The sequence below is a fragment of the Poecile atricapillus genome, chromosome 3 (genome assembly GCF_030490865.1).
Source record: "Poecile atricapillus isolate bPoeAtr1 chromosome 3, bPoeAtr1.hap1, whole genome shotgun sequence".
NCBI classification, from domain to species: domain Eukaryota; kingdom Metazoa; phylum Chordata; class Aves; order Passeriformes; family Paridae; genus Poecile; species Poecile atricapillus.
The window spans coordinates 64,212,652-64,233,040 of record NC_081251.1 but is presented as its reverse complement, the minus strand read 5'-3'; the positions used below and the strand labels follow the sequence as shown (position 1 = coordinate 64,233,040).

At 39.5% G+C, this 20,389-nt stretch overlaps 1 protein-coding gene across 4 annotated transcripts in view; it reads right to left on the bottom strand.

Moving 5' to 3' along the window:
- The window catches only part of NHSL1 (NHS like 1), a 177,835-nt gene that overhangs the window by 12,132 nt on the left and 145,314 nt on the right, over window positions 1–20,389 (bottom strand). For 2 of the 4 annotated variants that reach the window (XM_058836377.1, XM_058836379.1), the window contains exons 4-5: window positions 12,661–12,853; window positions 7,691–7,822 (exon numbers count right to left, since the gene is read on the bottom strand). In XM_058836377.1, the coding sequence (XP_058692360.1) occupies window positions 7,691–7,822; window positions 12,661–12,853 (325 nt within the window). The remainder of the gene's footprint in view (window positions 1–7,690; window positions 7,823–12,660; window positions 12,854–20,389) is intronic. The other 2 variants (XM_058836378.1, XM_058836380.1) reach the window with 1 other exon arrangement.

Here is a 20,389-nt window from a genome sequence, read left to right as displayed (position 1 = left end):
CCTGAAAGGAATCCTCTCCTTTCATATTTACTATATGAAACTGCATTGGGAGGATAGGTATTCTTATCATGCAGCTTTAAACACCACTTAAAGGACATTTAATCATCCTGATTCTTGGCAGGCAAAAGAGGCATTTAGGGTAAGGAAAAGAGGGCTCTGAAAAGGCTACAGTTAAAGCAGCACACACAAAAACGATTGTTTACTTCTTTTCCTCAGGCATGTAAGTAGTCTTTCAGCAGCTTGAAGCCTAGTTAGCTTGCATTGTGTAAATTCTCTTGCTCTCATAAAAATGCAGCCTCTTTATGCTTCTGGTAGAGGTTTGCTGCAAAGCTAGACACTCAGAGGCTGGCAAATGTCTTGGATAATCTAATACAAGATACTGTCAGAACAGATGGACTACTGCAGCCAGCCAAGAGAGGGATTTGCATATTCCGTATACTGTTATTAACAACTGTGCCGTAAGAAAAATAATCTTTCTTTCCAGGTGTATTTTTTCTATAGAATCAGTGCACCCCTTTGGTTAAGGCAGAGAAAAACATTGAAGTAGACATAACAAATGCTTCTGGAACCATGACATCATCGATTTTAACTGTAGATCAATTTAAAGTATCTGGTAACAAAAATCTGTATTCCGAGATATGTAAATAACCAAAGACATGGGGTACTTTTCTTCTTCTGCCACTGTGAAACATGTGTGCACATACATGTAGACGAGACAAAAGGATGGTGCTGATGGAAAATGAAGCTGTCAGCACTACAGCAAATACCTAATACTGTCACACACTGACCTGTGGCTGAGAGCACTTCATTTCAGTATGTGGCATGTCTCTACTGTATTCACAGAGAAGTTAAATGCACTGTCCTTCACAAGGAGCATAATGCAGATGGGTGTTTTATGTCTGTTGAAAATGTTATTGCTAGAGAAGGTAAATGGCAAAGTGGACCAATGCTGGACTATCTAACCTCACCTTCTCCTTCCAAAACAAGGAGTGTTTGAATGCATTTATTGGGACATACTGTTCATGGTAAATGCACAGTGATGTCTGAAAAAGAAAATTAATGGCATTGAGTAAGAGGCCACTGAGTAAAGGAGGTCAGTGATGGCTATACCAAAATGCCTGGTGCAGCAGCTCCTGCCCATTCTTGGCACACATATCCCAACAGAGCCTGGGCACTGCTGGCTGCCCCAGCCAGAGCAGTGCCAAAGCAGCACACTAACAAGAGGGCAGCATCAACAACCAGCTGCAGGATGCTGCTGAGAACCAGTGCTTACCCTGCGTTTGTTACCAGAATAGATGTCAGGTCCAGCATAATATGCTCTGGGAAACTGCATAAATTGACTCAACAGCAGTAAATCTTCACAACCTCAATACTCCGCAGGGAACCCCATCAGGGCAAGTCTTTGCACTGATGCGAGGCCTCTTCTAGACAGAATGATTCGGAGCCCAAATAAACACAGGATTATGGAGGGCAAGACAACCCAGCTTCAGAAACATTACCTACAGGGCTACATCCTTCAATCAGTCTATGGGATATGGTCAGGGAAGGAATTTTGCACTGGTGCTACTATTACAGGAATATAACTTCAAGGTTTTAATTTTTTTTAATTTTTTTAATTTTTTTTTTTTTTTTTTTTTTAGAAATGCAGTATATTCTGAAACTCTTCCAGCTTTGGTTTTGGTTTTACATGTATGCACAATCTCATGCAAAGCTGTGAGGATTTACTCTTTTTATAGTTCTGTTTTCTGAAGAGGGACAACAGAAATCTGTAGGGAAAATGGTTCAAAACGCCAACCAGAGGAACATTTAAGACTCAGGTATACTGGTAATATGCTGAGGAGTTCATGATTTTGGTGAAATTCAGAGGAAGGTAGTGAGGAGTATTTTATTTGCTATTTACAAATGCACTGTATAACCCTGACTTCCAGAGTAATACTGGAAAATAAAGGATTTTCAAACCCCCTTAACTTTAACCCAACCTACATTTGGTACTGTAGGTAGGAGACAATCCCATTCTAAAGAACAGCTCAAACCTCTGACTACAACACTGATAATAATACTACGTTTGTCAGACAACTCCTTCTTAAATAAATAGCAGTCAGAAGATAGAAGATATCTATCTACAACACCAAAATACTTCAACAGAATCAGATCTTTTAAAGAATGCCATCCATAAGTCCATCTAGTTGCAGGGACAAAGTGTGAGCAGACAGCAGCAAAAAATGTTGCAGAACCAGACATCAGTTTACAGACGCTGAACATTATGAAGTCTGAAGTAGCTGCAAACTGGGTGCATGATAAATGTGTCTGAAAGTAACAATTGTCCTATCTGCCTTTTGTATGATCCTGTGTCCAGCAGCACTGCAGTCAGTGCTATGTCTACCACAGGAGACCTGTACCTATGCTCTTTTCTTCTTTATTACCCTACTGTACTGAAAATCTCTCCTAGTGCAAATGCTCTTCACTAACGCACATGTTTAGTGCAGGCTCCAGCAGCGAGCGAAGAACACCCACTCTGTGGACTCTGGTAGTCACTGGTGCTGCTCATTAGAGAGGACAGGGATTGAGAATGTCTCAATTTGGCAGATTTGATGGGGAAGAAAGTGTGTCTGTATATAATCCCTGGGGTCAGGTACTAGCTACTAGCAGCCCAGCTGTGACTCCAGCTGATGTGGTGGCACCAAGCAGCTCATGGCAGAGAATCACATGAAAGGTCCTCTGCACTGAAATGTACATGGAAAACTGAGGGCTTGAAAAGATAAAGGGCATGTGTGTGGTGGCACAAAGTACATGCTTGTTTCAATGAGAACAAAGCAATAGTCTCTCTTACCTTCTGACTAACCGTTTCTAATGTAAGCACTTGTCTCTAATGCCACAGGCACATTCCTAAGGTGTGTCGCTCTCACTGCCTCCTCATGCCCCACCTAGCAATCCTCCTGCAAACCTGGTAAACTGGCCAAGTCACTGTGCAGGCACCACAATTTACTGCTACAAAAAAATACCAGAGATTCTTAATCTGTTTTACCCCAGCACCTACAAACTAGGTGATTTTAACAGACACTCTACAAGAAACAGACAAGTACATTAGGCTTGTGGCAAATTTAAGGAATTTTCACTGCTCCATGAAGCATCTGCAATCTCTCAGAGGGGCAGAAAAATATTGCAGTGAATGCTGTGAAACTTTTCAGTACCACCAGCTACAAAATATCCTGAATACTTGCACATATCACTGCCACCCTGAGAGGGAGAATTCTGATGTAAATATAGGGAATTCAGGTTTTCTTGATTCTAGATTCTGTTCATTTCTCTAACCTAACAGCCTCTGGTGAAGTTTATATTCTTGGCTTCTGTGTTTTTCATCCACCCAGTATCAAAAAGCAGATTACACCTGCTTTCTAACACCTGATCTGCAGATGGACAGTGCTGGAAACGTACAATGGTGAAAAACTACAGCTATAAACCCAGTACTGGTCAAAAGGCACTGAAACAGAAATGTTCTCTCCAAAGACTGCTAAAGTTGCAAAGAGAAGCAGGTGCAAAATTACTTTGCTGGAATAGCTGTGGGATTTCTGTAGGACCGGTATGTATCTGGGACTCTTCTTATCCATTGTAAATGCAAGGTCCACAAGGACCTTGTAACTTGAGTGATTGCGAGCCCTGGAAGGAACTAATAGGAGAAGAGTATCAATTGAGAGGCATTTTTACTTGAAGAGTTGAGTTTCCAGAGATCAGGACCCCATGTTGCTGAGATGGAATTGCTTCCTCTCGGGCGTGTCAGTGGAGAGCATCAACAGCCCCACACTATACCTGAGACAACAACTGGTACTGCCAGGGGTCTGAGCTGCACAGCAAGAAAGCAAATGAAGGACTGACAGCTGAGGTGTCAGTCATTCCCATCCCTAATGACTTACACAAGATCCTACAGGTGACAGTGACCTACTGAAAAAGTGAGGTAGGAAAATAAGCTGAAAGAACTGTATGAGGTCATTCAGACCCTTTGAAACCTTAGGTCAGGAAGAGGAAAAAAAGTACACGGGGCAAAAAAAATCACAAAGTCAAAAAGACTATGAATTGCATCTGTAAGATGGAAAAAAAGGATTTAAATAATCCAAAGGGAGGGAGTACACACAAAGCATAAAAATAGAAGACAGAACCTCTTGACTTCTGTCAAGAGGACAGAAACATTCTGTTGGAATTAAAAAAAAACATCAAAATGCCTGTCAAAAGAAGAAGGAATCAAAAGGTGGAAAAGCTGAAGCTGTTTTCCTCTCCCCAGTTTTGGCAGGGTGTGTTTAAAAGGAACTGGTGGAACTGATAGTCAGGTCTGAGACCTGCTCCTCCTGCAAGACAGGGAGGGAGTCTGGGACACCAGAAGCTGCCTGCTGGTGTCTAGGACTGCACTGGTGCACAGCTCTGCAGAGCTCACAACCAGACAACTTGGAACCTCCACAAAAAGAAAGTTAGTCTGAGCCAGACCCTAGAGCACTGACACAAAGAAGGGACCATGGAAAGGTGGAAAGCATTTTGCTGCCCTTACTTCATCTGGAAAGTTGGAATGTGTGAAGGAAGCTGATAATAACCAAGAGCCAAGAAATGAGCAAGGCCAGTGACAGGTTCTTCCAGAGGTGCTTATCTCTACCGAACTTATTACCCTAATGATGATTTGGAAATGATCTTCTTGTCTGAGGGGGGAATACAGGTTTGCATACCATCTGAAGAAGACATCTAGAGACAATGCATAATGGCAACACAGAGCAGAGAAACCAAGAGTACTTGATGAAAAACATTTCAAAGTTTCTTGCTCTTTCTGCAGTTTTGACCCAACACTGACTCCCATTAAATATGTATGTAATATATATGCTCTGTAAGACAAGGAAAGCAATTCAGAAGTATGCAGAACTTATTTTTTTCATTGCTTTGTTTGGCAGAGAGAAGAATGCTTTGCTTTCTCCTGTTTACTTTGGTGTCACTCTGCTAAATAGTACTGAGAGGGTGCTGCAGTTAAAAAACAACTTAAAAAAGTAACTGCATCTCTAAACTGGTAGACACCTCACATTCTTACTGTGTCTCAGAATACCATCTATCATGCTGCATTTTATTTATGCAGAATTTTTTATGCAGAATTTTCCAGTCTACACAGACAGACTGGTTCATTGCTGGAAGACACCTGTGAAAACACAACAGCATTTCCATGCTAAAAAGCAGGAATGTTTAAAGATACTTTGAGCACATGACTGCAGTTAATGTTTCCTTTCAGTATGTCTGGCTAAGTTCTATAAGGGTACCACATCCGCTGAGCTCAGGCCAGCAGCCAGTGCAGACTTTCTCTTCTGCTTGGTCTCTTCTGTTCCAAAGGATCCAAAGCAGCCAGGGGAGAACCCCAGCAGCTTGGCCTGACAAAAGTTCCTCCAGGCTCCCTCACAAGAAATGAAAATAGTCCAAGCCTGGTTGAAGCTTTGAGGTTCTCTCAAATTTCTGCTTCCTTCTGAAGGATAAACAAGAGGTTTCAAGAATCTGCTGTATATGTTGGTTATTTAGCCTGCACGCAGCAACTCTGGTGTACCAAGGGATTTTAATCTCTGTGTAAATATTATAGCCATTCACAGCAATGCTTTAGGGGAGAAACAAAGACATTTATTCAGCTGAAACCACAGGGAGAATGTCAATAGGCATAATGCAATTGCTTGATTTGGAGTTTAGTCTGGATACTTGTTCCGATCAAATGAACTGTGGAATGTTTTAAAGCAACTCATTGCTTGTTTTGGGACAGTGTAAGAGAAATAGGGAATGGACTGCTACAGAAATATTTGGGGAGTGACAGGGGAGAAAAGACAGAAAGAGCACCGGACAGGGATGGGGAGACTTGCAGTTATTCCCAGCCTTGCCAGCAGCCTGGTGGCTGACTGGCTAAGTCACTTTGCTGCAGCGTGTCTGGTTTCCCCAGGTATAAGTTGAAGACATTATCTCTCTTTTCAAGTGCACCTTGTATCTCATGATGGAAACCAATATGCTAAGAGGATGGATACTGCTGTCACAGAGTTCTCCTGGCACACAACTTGCTCCCTGGAAGAGATAAAACCACCATGGAAGCAACGTGGAGCTCTTCAGACAACTTCTGCCATTGGGCAGATGGCTGAAGCCCTATGTGCCTGCAGGTTGTGGGCCAGGGACCATCCCAAGAGAGCTCCTGCAGTGGGATACTGCCAGTCCACAACTTAAAATAGAAGCCAAGGAAAACCTTCAAGCAGTGCAACATGAAACGTGCTCAGCTCAACAGAGATGAAAGATGAAACTCAAGGTAGAAACTTGTCAACCTTGGTGAACAGATTGGCTAAAGTCATAAACAGCTTTTAAGGTATTAATTGAAGAATTCTTTTCAGGATAGATGCCAACTGCACTCATTTTACTCCACCAAATAAAACTATAGTTGATGTTTTCAGGCATGAAACATCTTTTTGAAGTGGTCACAAATGTAACCTTTACATTCTGTAAATGCTTTGAGGCAGAGGATTCCCATGGCATAGCAGTGCTTCATTACAGATGCTGAAGGAGCACAGTTCCACTCACAAACTTCTCTGCACATAATTGTCTGTTTCTTGGCTTTCTCTAAGCCTGACCCTCTAGCTCATTTCAAACCCATCCTGACAAGCAACATATTTTTGCTTCTGTTTCTGAAAAATCCAGAAGAATAACCAAGAACTTAAAACATAATTAAAAAAGAAATAGATGCAACATGCAAGGTAGTAAAATGTACTGAAATCATCAATATGTAAGATGATTTCACATGTAAAGCACCAAAATTAAGTTCTGCCAGACTATTTAAAAAAATATTCTTCCTCTACTGAGAAAAAAAATTGGGGGGGCATACCTTTATCTGTGAAGTTATAATCTGGGAAAAACTAGATTTTTTTTTAAAAAAAATTAAAATAACACAATTTGAATGAAAGAATTCTGCAAAAAGTGCCTGAAACATCTGCCAAAAATCAGATTGCTTCATCTGCTTTGAACTGACAGGTACTACAAAGTTTGAAGGACGATTGCCTGAGGTAGTGTAAATGTGACTGAATAGGTCACATTTACACTACCTCTGACAGTCCTTCTTAATAAACCAAACTTAACTGGGTGTATTAGCTATTCTATATATTCTAAGCAAAAGGTTAACTTTCCTTTAGAATACATGGAATAGCTAATACAACCAGGTAAGTTACTGCCAATCAGATAACAGTGGTGCTTAAGGGATTGCCAAAACTGAACTGGCAAATAGGTTTTTCACTCATGATGCAATCCTCAGCAGATTCAGGAAGGCATCCATGAATTGATTTAGTCCACAAGTAATTACTCACAAGCCAATAAATCTGTCCACTTCAGTTTTGCTTTGGTGAACATCCTGGAGAAGATGACCAAATCTGAAGGAAAGCATTGCAGTCCAGAAACCATACATCCCTGCAGATTTGCATTGTACCAGTACACCATTTTCCAAACACCCTGTTCCCTCTAACAGATGGAAGTCAACAGATTAAAGGTCCCACTTTCCCAATGCAAGAGGTGGCAAGGAGGCACACATGTATTTGGAACTGAAATAGGCTATCAGACTGTATTTGGTTTCATGAGCACTGGTAATGTTATTAGTCCAGTAATGATAAGCAGTGACAATGAACAGTGGATGGAATACAGTTCTGATGAGCCATACCTAGCTCCTTTTGTATGTTGTCAGGGATTCCTGTAATAGTCTTTCTCCTTTTGACTTTCTTCGGCCGTCTTACCACCGTGTCTGTGTAAATTAGAGACCGCCGAATGCTGGCTTGGCGGTCGAAATTCTCCCCTAATACATGGTAGAACAAGCAAAGCAACATTACTTCCAAGCACACTGACATCATGCACTTTCTTCCACTAGTTTTGTTGTAGAAATGGAAAAAAAGACATTAATAAATGGTGTTAGCTTGGTCCTACAATGAAGGTTTACACTGAAGGAAGATACAGCACGCAGTCACAGTAAGGCTTTAGACACAAACATCCATTACACAGTACTGCATGTTTTAAAAGGAATTCTGACTTCCTGAGCCCAGTTCATATTTGGTGAGAGCAGCTCTATTTCCAAAAGCAAAGAGAATCCTTGCTTTAATTTGGCCCTTCATAGGTTTTTCTGTGGTTCTGTTAATTTATTTTTAAGTAATGAGCTGCAGAAAAAGCAAATCTGCTCATGAAAATGAAAGATCACAGTGGTTTATGCAGGAACAGACATTGCTATTGGCAACAGCTATTATGATGCCTTTGCACAGCTCCATCATTAACTCGCATGAGGTCGTTCTTTTTCATTCCAAGATGCTCTGAACCTGTCAAGTGTACCATATTTCTGGTGTTGATCTTTTAACACGAATACAAATAAGAACTACGGAGCATGCAGAGATCAAACTGATCTCGTGGACTCATAAATATTTCAGAGCGAAAGCTGCTTAAAATTGAAACTTTACAGATGATTAAAAAAATATACAATGGCAAGAGTTTAAAAAAATGTGTAAGTGCACTTTGCCAGACAAAGCCTTATGATGACCATGTGCTGTATCACAATGGGACCCAGAAGCACCACTATCATAAAGCAGCTTTTCTTTAGGAATTCACTTCTGTTTAGAGGTTTATAATTTCGCCATTTCACTAGTAGTAAGATAAAGACTGCTCTGTAGATCATGAGCTAATTCTCTGTCTCTTCTAAAAATATAACAGCTACCACCTGTAGCTCACATGTAAGTTACTTTTTTAGAAGATTAAGCATTTTAAAGCACTGCTCAATGTCCTGTAGATGACCCATTTAAAACTTCAAGGCAGAAAAACCTTGATATACATTGTACATGCTCTTTTCCATTGTACACTTCTTTTGAAAATTGATGGCCAAATTATTTACCTCTAAAAAGTGATTAATGCATGGTAACTAATACATCATAAAAATTTCCCCTGGCTGACTGCACATCAGTACGATGCGTGTCGTGCGAGTAGCGTAGAACACCTCATTACCTCTGTACAGTTAAAGACACAGTCATATATTAAAGTATAGCATGTGGACTTGTGAAAATGCAAGGAAAAAATATAGCATTTTCATTCACCATGTTGTAAATATAAAGACTCTGACTCTGTTTGACCGGAGCCTTGACCACGGGCCGCACTTCTGCTGAGTGGAATTCTTGCAGTTACAAAATGCCAGTTTCATCCAACTTTTGGACTGACTGAAGTCAGAGTAAGGGAGGAGGGGAAGCCCATAGGAACTATAAAATTAAGAGCTGTGGATCCCTCTGGCTTCGTAGAAGTCCTGAAATATCGAGACAGACTACGCACTGTCTCAGGCAGCACCACTATTAGGATGTTAGGACCCACTTGGGGCAAAAGTCAGGACATTAGCTTATCCTGCCTTGCAGGATGATAAAAATAATTCTAGCCATATTATACAAATCCAATGGATTTGAAGGAGAAAATTTTGCATCTCTGAACGTATCTTCATCCACTCAAAGGCCAACAATCATGCCTCAGATGGTGAGCTGCAAGAAAATTGTAATGAAGCTTTGAATAAAGCCCTGGAATAAAATGTAAGTGGTAAGGAGAGGGTGCAAACAAGTAGAGAGTCTTTTACATGAAGCCTCAGACAGCACAAACAGGATGGCCATGGGGAAATATTACTGTCTCAACTGAGCCACAGTAGCTTGTTCCAAATGAGCTATCTAAAAGCTCACTCGACCAACCCATCTTTAATGGCTTTTGATACACAAAGGCCACTATGAAAATTGGTAGAATTTCAAAATGGCAGCTTCAGTGAAATCCAACAAGCAAAATCACGTCTCCGTCTTTTTTTTTTTTTTCTTTTTCACTGTCATCTTTTTTTGTTTTAGAAAGTAGCTAGGTCAATGGTAAGTATATTTTACCGATTTAAGAATACTTTTCTCCTTCTCTTACAGGTTTGTAATAAATCATCTAGATATTCCTTATATACTTTACTCAGTTTCCTTGGATTCATGGAAAATCTCTAAGTATGTGCTTAAATCTCACTGAAGTCAGTCAAGCCGGACTCAAGCAAAAGCTTAAATATTTTGCAGGATCCAGCCTGGTACTGATCACCTCCACCATTAACAGACTCCTCCATCTGGAAAGAAAGTTAGTTCCGGAAAACCCATGAGGACAGACACCATGATATATATCTTTTAACCCATAGGATATGTAAATGCAAAGACTGGCCACCACTGAAAAATTCAGTCCAACCCCTTCTAGAATAAAGCTCAGCCCAGGCACTCTGCAACCCAAACTGCTTCCAAATCTGGATGTCTAGTCAGCAGCTTGTCAGCCTAATGCAATGCCCCTGCACCTTCAGGCTATCCAACAGATTTTTATAACTACTGTATTAGTTGCAATCTGTTCACCAAAGAGCCCTGAAAGCTGAACTCATGGAGCATTTATTGCATAGCCACGTGAGAGGCCTTTGTAGCAGAATCACCACTAATGCACTGCTGAAAACGTTATCAATTGCCAGCAGCCTCTTCAGAGGTTAACCTTTTATTTCATGCCAGGAGTAATAAAATGGAAGTTTTTTGACCTCTCCTCTGGGAGAGTAAGAAAAAGAGTGTGTGAAGAAAAAGCCAAACCAAAACAAAAATCCTCAATGGTTTGTTCCATGTTATGCTGAACAAACGGCACCGGATTTCTTGTCAGTTTTTTTTTCTGCCTCGTGCAGTAGCATAAGGAACTTCACAACATAAAATTACTCAGTGTGTGGGAGAGCAGAGGAGGGGAGCAGATTGTGACTTTTTTAAGAGGAACAAGGACAGAAGCTTTTTCTGTATGTTGTGTGTGTTTCACATGCTTGCCTGGTTTCACAGTAGCAATACAATCATTTTGGGGGAAAGGGAATGGTGGATCCTGGAGACCAGATCACATGGTGCAACAGCAGTCTTCCTTTAATGCCCTCCCTTTCTACCTCTTCCAATTACCATGCTTATAAGGGAGTAAGTGCTCAACCACACACTCCAGAAAAGTGAGATATAAAATGCATGTGCATCATTTCAATCACAAAAGTTGAGAATTGCTGAGTTTTCTAAGTCCTGACTGAAACTTTGCTACACCAATCAAATTATGCAGGTTGAAATCACAAGCATAATTTATCCAAACAAGATAACATTCCACATGATGTTGAATTAATTCTATAAGTTATTTGATCCCTTTACCTCATTTTTCTTCCCATCTATTTACTTCTCCAATATATTTTGCAGTACACAGGGTCATTAAATTAAATAACAAATTTCTGTTTCTTTGAGTACACTGTGTTCCTGCTGTCACAGTATCTAAGCCCTACTCAGATTTATTGATTATGTCAGATTATCCATTGTTCCCATAACTTGGCCTTCTGCATCTGTACCCTAAATTCTGTACCTAGATAATGCCAACTGGCCTAGTAACATTTCAGCACTGCATGTATTCTCCTTCTATTAGTTTTCCAGAGGTGGGGTGTTCATGATTTCATGTTGTCTTCATCTGTTTACTTCAAGTATTTTCTGCTATTTAAGGAATAATTTCTTGATGATTTATCAGAGCTTGCTGATGTTTGTTACAGCTGTCCTGCTCCTATACTACTAGAACATTAAAACACAATTAAATAATACTAGTTAAAATACTAGTTTATGAAAATACAGGTGAAAAAAGCACTGGTAATCATGCAGGGAAATAAAACCTAATTTACTTTCAAAACAAAACCAAACATTGCAAGCTATTGATTGTCAGAGTAAGCATAGAGTCAGAGCACGCCATATGGCATTTGAAATAAATTGGATATTGAATATTATCCTGGCTTTGGCAGGCAAGCAGTCAATTACTTGAATTAACTAATAAGAGAAAATCTTGGTACTGTGCAAAAAAAGGGGGTTATTAAATTGGTGTGGCAATTCCATCTTTGACAGAAATTCTATTTTATGCACAACAAAGTATCTATTCAGCATTAGGCTTTAACATAATTTAACTTCCACAGAGTGAGAGTTCTGCAACTGTAAAATCAAAGTGCATTTTCAAAATGAAGAGTTAATATACAGATCATAACAATAAGATGTGGACTATGATTATGTAAGGGGAGAGTCTTACTTAGAGTATTGCTCAAAGGTATAGCCTCATTAACTTTTGCTGTTCTAACCCTGCTCTCCTTGACACCTAAAGCTTTTGTTGCTAATAAAAATTATACCCTAGAGCTTTTTTTCTTTATTTTTGTAACAATTAGTCTTTGGAACACAAAGTCCTGACAACCTTCCTTAAAAAAAGTTCCTAGAAGAAAATATTGAAATATCATGATCATTGGATAAATCATGATTTTCAATTACATATACTCAGTGCAATCTGCAGCAACACTGCTATTTATCAGCCCCTCTTCTTGCACTTCATGAGTATCTATAGCTGTTTCAAGCCCACATATTTTAAATATCTCCATTAATGATAATTTTAAGAGATTTTTGTGTTTTCTAATTAAGTTCAGATTTAGACTACTAAATGCAAAACTATTTTCATAGAAAGGTGTGGTAAGTAATTAAAAATTCATGCATTGAATATGTGAGTGTCCAAATACTAGACAACTGTACAGATCCCCTTTCATCTCTGCCCTCCCTCATCACTGTAATACAATTACTGAAATTAAAAGCCTACCAGTCACATTAATAGGAACCACATCTGTTTGGACGGCTTGCGCCTGTTGTCGCATTTTCTCTTCTGGCGTTGGCAGTGGGAGAGACTTAGTCCAGTTGGTTTGGGTGTTGATATCTGATAAGTCATTTGTAGCTGGACTTTTAGGCCTTTTGATGGTAATAAGCTTTTCTTCTTCAGGGGGAGAGACAGGACACTACAAACAGAAATACAAACAACAATGTGAGTTTATTATTAAAAAAAATAGGTATGACTATGTTATTACTAAGGTATTGCTGCTGTAGTCAGCACTGATTGCTTGTGGAGCAAGACACACCCCATAAATATCACACTTTGACCTAAACAAAGAGCAGTTTTAAAAATACACCAAAACACTCACAACGAAACATCTAGTTTGTATTTTTTCCAAGACATTTGATTAGTCTAAAATATATAGAAGGAGATAACAATGAAGGAGAAAATGAACCAATGAAGGAGAAAACAGTGGTGTTGTGCATAGCAAAGCACAGTAACTAATTACACCTTACAATTCTGACATAGCTCCTGCAGTGATTAACCTTTTCTCACTGCACCAAGGTTTGCCTTCCCCTTCTCCTCTCACCTCCCCATGCCCTATTAGAGAAGATGAGATTTGAGCAATGCTTTGCTCCAGCAGCACTAGGCTGTACAAATGTGTAAGATCCCAGCAAGAATCCTGTCATCAAAAGACAGATTTTAGTAGAGTTCAGTAAAAGAACCGACCAGCACACTCTACAGAATCATCAGCCATTGGTCAGTGAGGAAACCAAGTAACTTTGCTTTGGTCTTGGAGAAACTCATGCCACAGTCCAAGGGGTTACTCATTTTTTGGGGGTAAAGCACTTTAATATTATTAGTAGCCACAGAGTGCCAATTTTAAAAGTCAGTTCTTCTCAAAGTGGCACTTTGAGTGGCACTCAATTCCATGAAGTGTTTTATTCAAAAGAACAAAACAAAAACAATAAAACAAAAATCTTTCTGCACGAGAAACAGAGGTTGAAACAGCTTGTGCAAATCCCTCCACCGAAGTTATAAGCCAAAAAACCCATTTCCTTTTGGGGAGCAAATCTGTTTTCATTACAGATTTCATTGCATGCCAGTAATGGCAGAGAAAGCCACAGAACAGCTTTTTACTGACAGGACAGTACTTGTCCAACACTGGGACTTCTAGCAGGTGGTCACAAACCCAAGGAAACCTGAGAGAAGCAGCCTTTCCTCCTCCCTACTTTTGCCAGCAAGGCACTGCAGGGAATCCCAGAAGCAGGAGAGGAAGGAAGACCTGGAGGAAAACCAACCACAGTCTCCTTCTGCCCTCAGACAAAAAGAAGAGGAAAACATGGAAGAGGAGTTGCATAGTATTTGCAGCAATAGCAGAGATTCTCTGCAACCTGCTGACTCCTCTGCTTCTGAGGAGTTTGCTTTGGGACCTTCCTCCCTACCACCAGACCAGAACTACCCCCTCTTTTTTTTATTAGTCTCTTCCTTTGGAAAGTCCACTACTACTCAGAACAGGGTTGTCAGTACTGGACCACTGCCTCTTCCCCCCTCATTGCTGCACACAGGCATGGAAGGAAACATCACAGCTATTTATAACAGATGGATTTTCTATTACTGTGGGTGTTCATTCTAAATTATCTGTTTCCTCTTGAAGCTGAATGCCATACAAAAGACATGCCCAAACACTGTGCTGCAACCGCTGTTTATCATTTCTGATTTTTTCTTCCTGTTACTATGAGGAGCTCCCACTGTTTATAAATAAATAACCATTTATTTATTCTGTTATGCTTTGACTCTTGTCCTTTAGGACAGAGTCCAACATTTGATTAAATAGAAAATAAAAATAAAAGCAACGTCCAGGCAAAAAGTAAAAGAAAAGTAAAACTGCTTCAAGCAATACTAAAAAAATATTTCAGGCAATGAAACTATTAGTAATGTCATTCTGTGGTTTGGAACCACACTCCAAAACACGGGAGCTTTTCTTCAAGGAAATAACCAATTTCTGACAGCCTTGAATATCTTTCCTAGAGAGGCTTTGGAAGGGATAGATGCTCCTCTGTAAATAAGGGCTCAACCCAGTAAAAGGCCCGGCAGTTCTCTCAATACAACCTTCTTGGAGGACACCAGTATTTTTTTAGGCCTCTGCTGTTTCTAAAAGGCTCTAAAACCAAGTAATAATATGATGTGAGTGCTTATCGTTTTTTGAGAGTGCGTCCATACACTGTTTATATACACACACAGTGTGGGCACATATATATACACTTACAAACACAAGGATTTTCCCACCTCAAATTACCCAAATTCATAAACACCTTCATTAACTTAAGCAATCTGGGACAGGAATGCCACTGAAGAAGGGAAAGCTGCCTTCAGGTAATGCTTCCCTCCAGTTAGGTTTAAAAAGTGATTGAGAGAGAGAAAGGGTTTGTAAGGAATATGGCAGGGGGGTGATAGCCCACCTGTCACAGTGGGCATGTGTATTTTCACTTGAAAGAGTAAGCAAGGGTTGAGGCAAAGAAATATTGTTTTCCCTGCTCTACAACGAGGCTTTCTCCACCTGAATCAGGGAGACCAAGGGAGACACCTTAAGCATAGTTTTGCAGTTTGTTTGGGGTGAGGATGAGCACTGGTGACCTTCAAATACACTGCTTGCTTGATACAGCATCAGTATGTGTCACCTTCAGACTGCACGGCAGTGCCAGGTCTCAGCTGTCATACAGCAGTCTCTAAAGGCTACTCCAGTAAGTCAGGTGGCAGAGATACTGGTTACAAAACCATCCTTCCTTTTGAAAGAAATTACCCAAGCCAAGAAGAACAGGTTGTTTTTATAGTATACGAAGAGAAAAACTGAAGAAGTGAAGCATCTGCTACAAGGGAATCCTAATTATTCAAAGAATGTGGAACAGCAATCAGAAATTTTGTAGAATTAGAAGCTGAGAAAACTGGGGACAGATGGAGTAAGACAGAAATGAGTCAGGTTATATGAGCATATAACCAATGAGAAGCAACTGAAAACCCAATGGTGCAGTTGAGTTCAAAGCAGTGTCAGTGAGAACAACCTCCCGGTACAGGACACATACATAATTCTATAAAATAATTCAGTAGAAGAGCTGGAGGTGGTTTTGGGTGCAGCAGTAAGTGTTTGCACTTCAACTGTAGGTACATTTTCCATTGATCCTGAAGAAACATGACTTATGTGTCTATTTATATCCTTTCTTCCCAGGTACTCTCAGTGATAATGGTATAGGCATGGCAAAGCTGTACACAGCTGTATCATGCATAGAGGAATGCAGCAACTCATCTTTCAGCCTTCTTCAGACAGAAATTATTCACCTATGTAATTAGGATGAAAATGAGATTTACATATTTTTAGGAAACATTTCCAGATTTAAGCACAGAAGCTGGCTGGAAGAAGCACTGAATTGCTGCTGTGTGACAGGAATGTCTTCTCCAGTCAGGTCTGTTACACCAGAAGTAGAATAAGGCACAGCTGATCATAAACTCTATGTTCATAACAGAAGTACTTGTCCCCTTTTTAAAGCATCTCTGAGTCATAATAACTTTACTGCTAATCTTAAATGCCCAAATCTCTGGAATGGGCTGTTGCACTCATCTCCACAAGAAATTTTGTTGGAATTTGTTCTTTTTCATGGGCATGGTAAGGGATAAAGGTGGGATGTGAAAGCGGCAGCCTTGGACCTTGCAGTGTTTCCACAAGCATGCACTAGGGGGAAAAACCATGAACCTTCAAATGGGAGTTCAAATATGAATGCAGGAGAAAAATGGCCTATAAATATCCTATAGGCAAGCTATATGGCTCAGTAAGCTGGAGCCTCTCTGACGCCTCCCTGACATATTGTCCCCCAGCCAATTCAGCTGCTGAGATACAACAAAACAGTTTCACTATCTCAGCACTTTCATGCTATTTGAGAGGTCCCAGATGACAAATGAGTATATGCTATGTATCTTGCAGCACTCTCTGCCTAAATAATCTGTTTATTCTAAATCCTTTTTATATAACCAGGGTTTATACTACAGTATTTAAAAAAAGATGGAACCTACAAGAGGAAAACTTAATCCATACAAATTGTACAGTCACGTCATTTACCCTACTGTCTACTAAAATCACTTTTAAAATCATAATTTATCAGAAAAACAAAATAGAGAAAAAAAAAAAATCTGTGTTGCAAACAGCAACCATACAAGTTCAACTGTCTATTATATTTGCCAACATCCTATTTCTACCTCCAGTGTTTTACTAAGTCTGATGGCTTCAAGAATCATTTTCTTAACACTAAGGGATCAAGACAATCAATAACAGGGGAAAGAAACCCAAGACCCAAACCTAGCCAACTGAGAATGGCACTTCAATGCCTAATTCAATCCATGAGGTTTCACACTATCTCGTGGAATGCTGCCAGATTATAAATTTACATTAATTTACACTTTAGATTAATTAGTCATTAGACTCTATTTGGTGTCCTCTAGACCAAGGTCACCAGTCTAGTTTCCACAGTGTTCACAGAATATTCCATTTTATTACTTCTACACACAGATCTCCAGTTGCACTAGCCAGCACTGCTATCCTACTAAATTCTTCACTTCATAACCTTCATTGTGTCTCAGTAAGGAAAGAACAGTTTGTAGTGAAATTACTATCAAGCAAATTATCACCTTAACAAGCCCCACAGAAATATTTTTTTCTTCTTCTTCTACTTTGTTGTAACAAAAAACACAGGAAGATGTGTACTGTTTGGAACTCTAGAAGCCTATCTAGTATCTGCCTTAAGATAAAGGCCAATGAATTGTATCAAGGTAAAATTTAAATCTGAGGATGCATAGAGGAGATACTTTTTCCTGAATATTCTCTCAGCATTGGATGGAGTCCTCGCCCTTCAAGAATGTACCCAGTTGCTTTCTAAACCCGTGTAAGCTTTCAGCATCCACAGCTCCCACAGCAGCAGCCCAACCTGAGTATGAGATGAGTGAAGTACTACCATTTTTCTTTGTTCAAAGATTTTCTGTATTCGCTTCCTTATGCTTTGGCATTTCATATAATATGAGCTGCTGTTTCAACTCAGTAAATGGCACAGTATTCAAAAAACCCAAACCCCTATAAATGGTATAAAATACATGTGCTGCTTACAAAAGCAGTGCCATGCAACGGCAGCAGAGGGGCAGGGAGGCCACCTGAGGACACCACCACACAGAGGTACCTTCAGCTCTGCCAGACCTCACGCCTCAGGACTTTTCAGGCATTCCCACCTCCAAAACTGAAGTGCCCGACTTTATCTCCTCTTAACACCAAGTAAAGTTTTGCATTCAACCTCCTCAAATCAATACTTAGTGCACTTGTTTTCACTTAAGACACTAAACAATTGCATGAAGGTATTGGAGAGATAACTAACAGTTCAGATGACCACTGGCAAAAATACACTCTCCTCCCGTCCCAATCCCTCCAAATAAGGGAAGTAAGTGTTTTTTCTCACCCAATGCATAACTATCAAAGCAAAGTTCATAAGCCAAATGACATGACTTAGGTAAAAAAACATGAGTTTTGCATACACAAACATTTTCATAAATAGAATAAAGAAATAATATATGCAATACAGCATGCTTGTGAGTAGGTATTCTCTGTAGTTCACATTTATCATTCAAGAAACACACATTCCTCCAAAGTAGTAGAGTTTTTCCCTGGTTAATTAAAAAACAATAAAGCAACCAATTAAATAAAACACAGTGTCCATTGGGGGAGTGGTTTCAAAGGACGCAAATGTTAATAGACAAAAAAAGGAATAAAAAGTTTTGTGAACCACATAAATACAGGATAACGTACTGCAGACAAAAAGGAGTACAGAGGAACATAAAAGAAACAAACCTGGCATGGGACTCTTCTTTTTTAATTGCTTTTTTTTTTTCCTAAGCAGAAAAAAGTACCAGGTAATGACTGAAGGCAAAGAGCAGAGTAAGATTACATATATGCTAAATGCTACTGGTAACATCAAGCTGCAGATAGGGCAGCTGGATGGTCCCACTTGTGGGCAAAGTACCTTGTTGTTCCAGGGAACCAAGTTACAGCAGGCGCTAATGCAAGACTGAGAGATGCAGTCTAACAGACTAGACTGTTGAGTGAGACAAAAAGAAAGAGAATGAGTGGTAAAAAGGTAAAGAAAAAGAAGTAAGAAAAAAAACCACACAAAAGACAAGTACAGTTAATATATACATGCATACATTTCAGAATATAAGGAGAACTGGAGTTTGAATGTGACATTTCAAAACGTCTTTTACACTGGTAAAACAGAGTGATACTGAAGGACAGGAGCAGCTCCCAAGTTGTGTCACCAACAGCAGCATGTAGTAGATACAAGAAAGGAGAAGACTGGTCACAGTACTGAGATGTAAAATCCAGGTAAACCAATTTCATCACCAACAAACTCAATTAGGATCAGTATTACACTGAAGCTTGGCCAGTGCTCCATTAATCTAACTTGTAAGAATCAACATTAAAAGACAAGGGCAGATCCAAACATTTAATTTTACATCAACTTCCACTCAGAGACTCCAGCTTTCTATGTTTTCTGATTTTGTTTATTCATTTTTGAGCTGGGCCTGTTTCTCCTTAGTGGTTTTCCTTTGGAACAGCACATGTTCTGCTTATCTTAGATATTTTCTAAGACACACACTGAACCAAGATGCTTGGTAGTGTGACTATTACCCTCTGCTGACAGACACCCACCTCCACAAAACCTGAAAATGCTTGTGGATCGACACCTAGCCATGGTTTCATATTCTCTCCACTGTAGACAGACAAGCAAAATATCTGGCTATGGTTTTCATTTTTAGAAGCAGATTAAATATAACAGGAAAAGCTGGTTTTCTTTGTGATATCACCCACTCTTTTTTGCTGCAAGTTGGCAATTATATCAACTAAGTAGTTTATGAACAGTAAGTAGGTATTCATCCGCCCATCATTATTTTGCTGTTCTCAAATTTCAATTATTAAATAAATACTGCATGCACAGAATTTAAATGTTGGCTTTTTTCTTTTGAATAGACAACAAAGCTATAAGGCTTTCATCTAGTGGTTAGGAGTTCACATTTTGAATCACAGAAGTTTTGACCCCAGTTCCATGCTGTTACCAAAGAACTCTCCTGACAGCTGAAATATGACTCCCTCAAGGCATAGGACTTACTAGAATTACTTGGCTCTTTACCAGTAGGACAATAACTCAAGATCAGAAATCTGTTGTGATAAACATTCATTTAAAGAAAGATTAAGCATTTACAACATTAAATAAAAAAATTAAAAAAGAGAAGGTGCCAATTAAACAGAGATTCTGATCAAAAAATTCCACAAAAGAAAGTTATGCAATATGAATGGAGACTCATGCTACAGTTTACAAGAAATGTATGTCTTTGTGAGCTGGAAGTAAGAGTGGCAGGGTTAAAGCTAAGGTTCTGAGATAATCAGTAACAGCCAAGACTGTGAGTTTGGCAGCTATCTTTCTCCACAGCTCTGAATCTTCTTTTCAGCGATAATATTTAAAGGAACCGATTCCAATTTAAAATGGAAGTGATATCCTATATTTAAAGCATACTTAGTTGCATTAATTTTCTCCAGAATGCACAGAAATTGTTAGTAACACATTATGTTAACACTCAAAAAACCCTTAACCAAGAAAGGATGACAGCTCTTAGTCTCCAAGAATCCTCACCC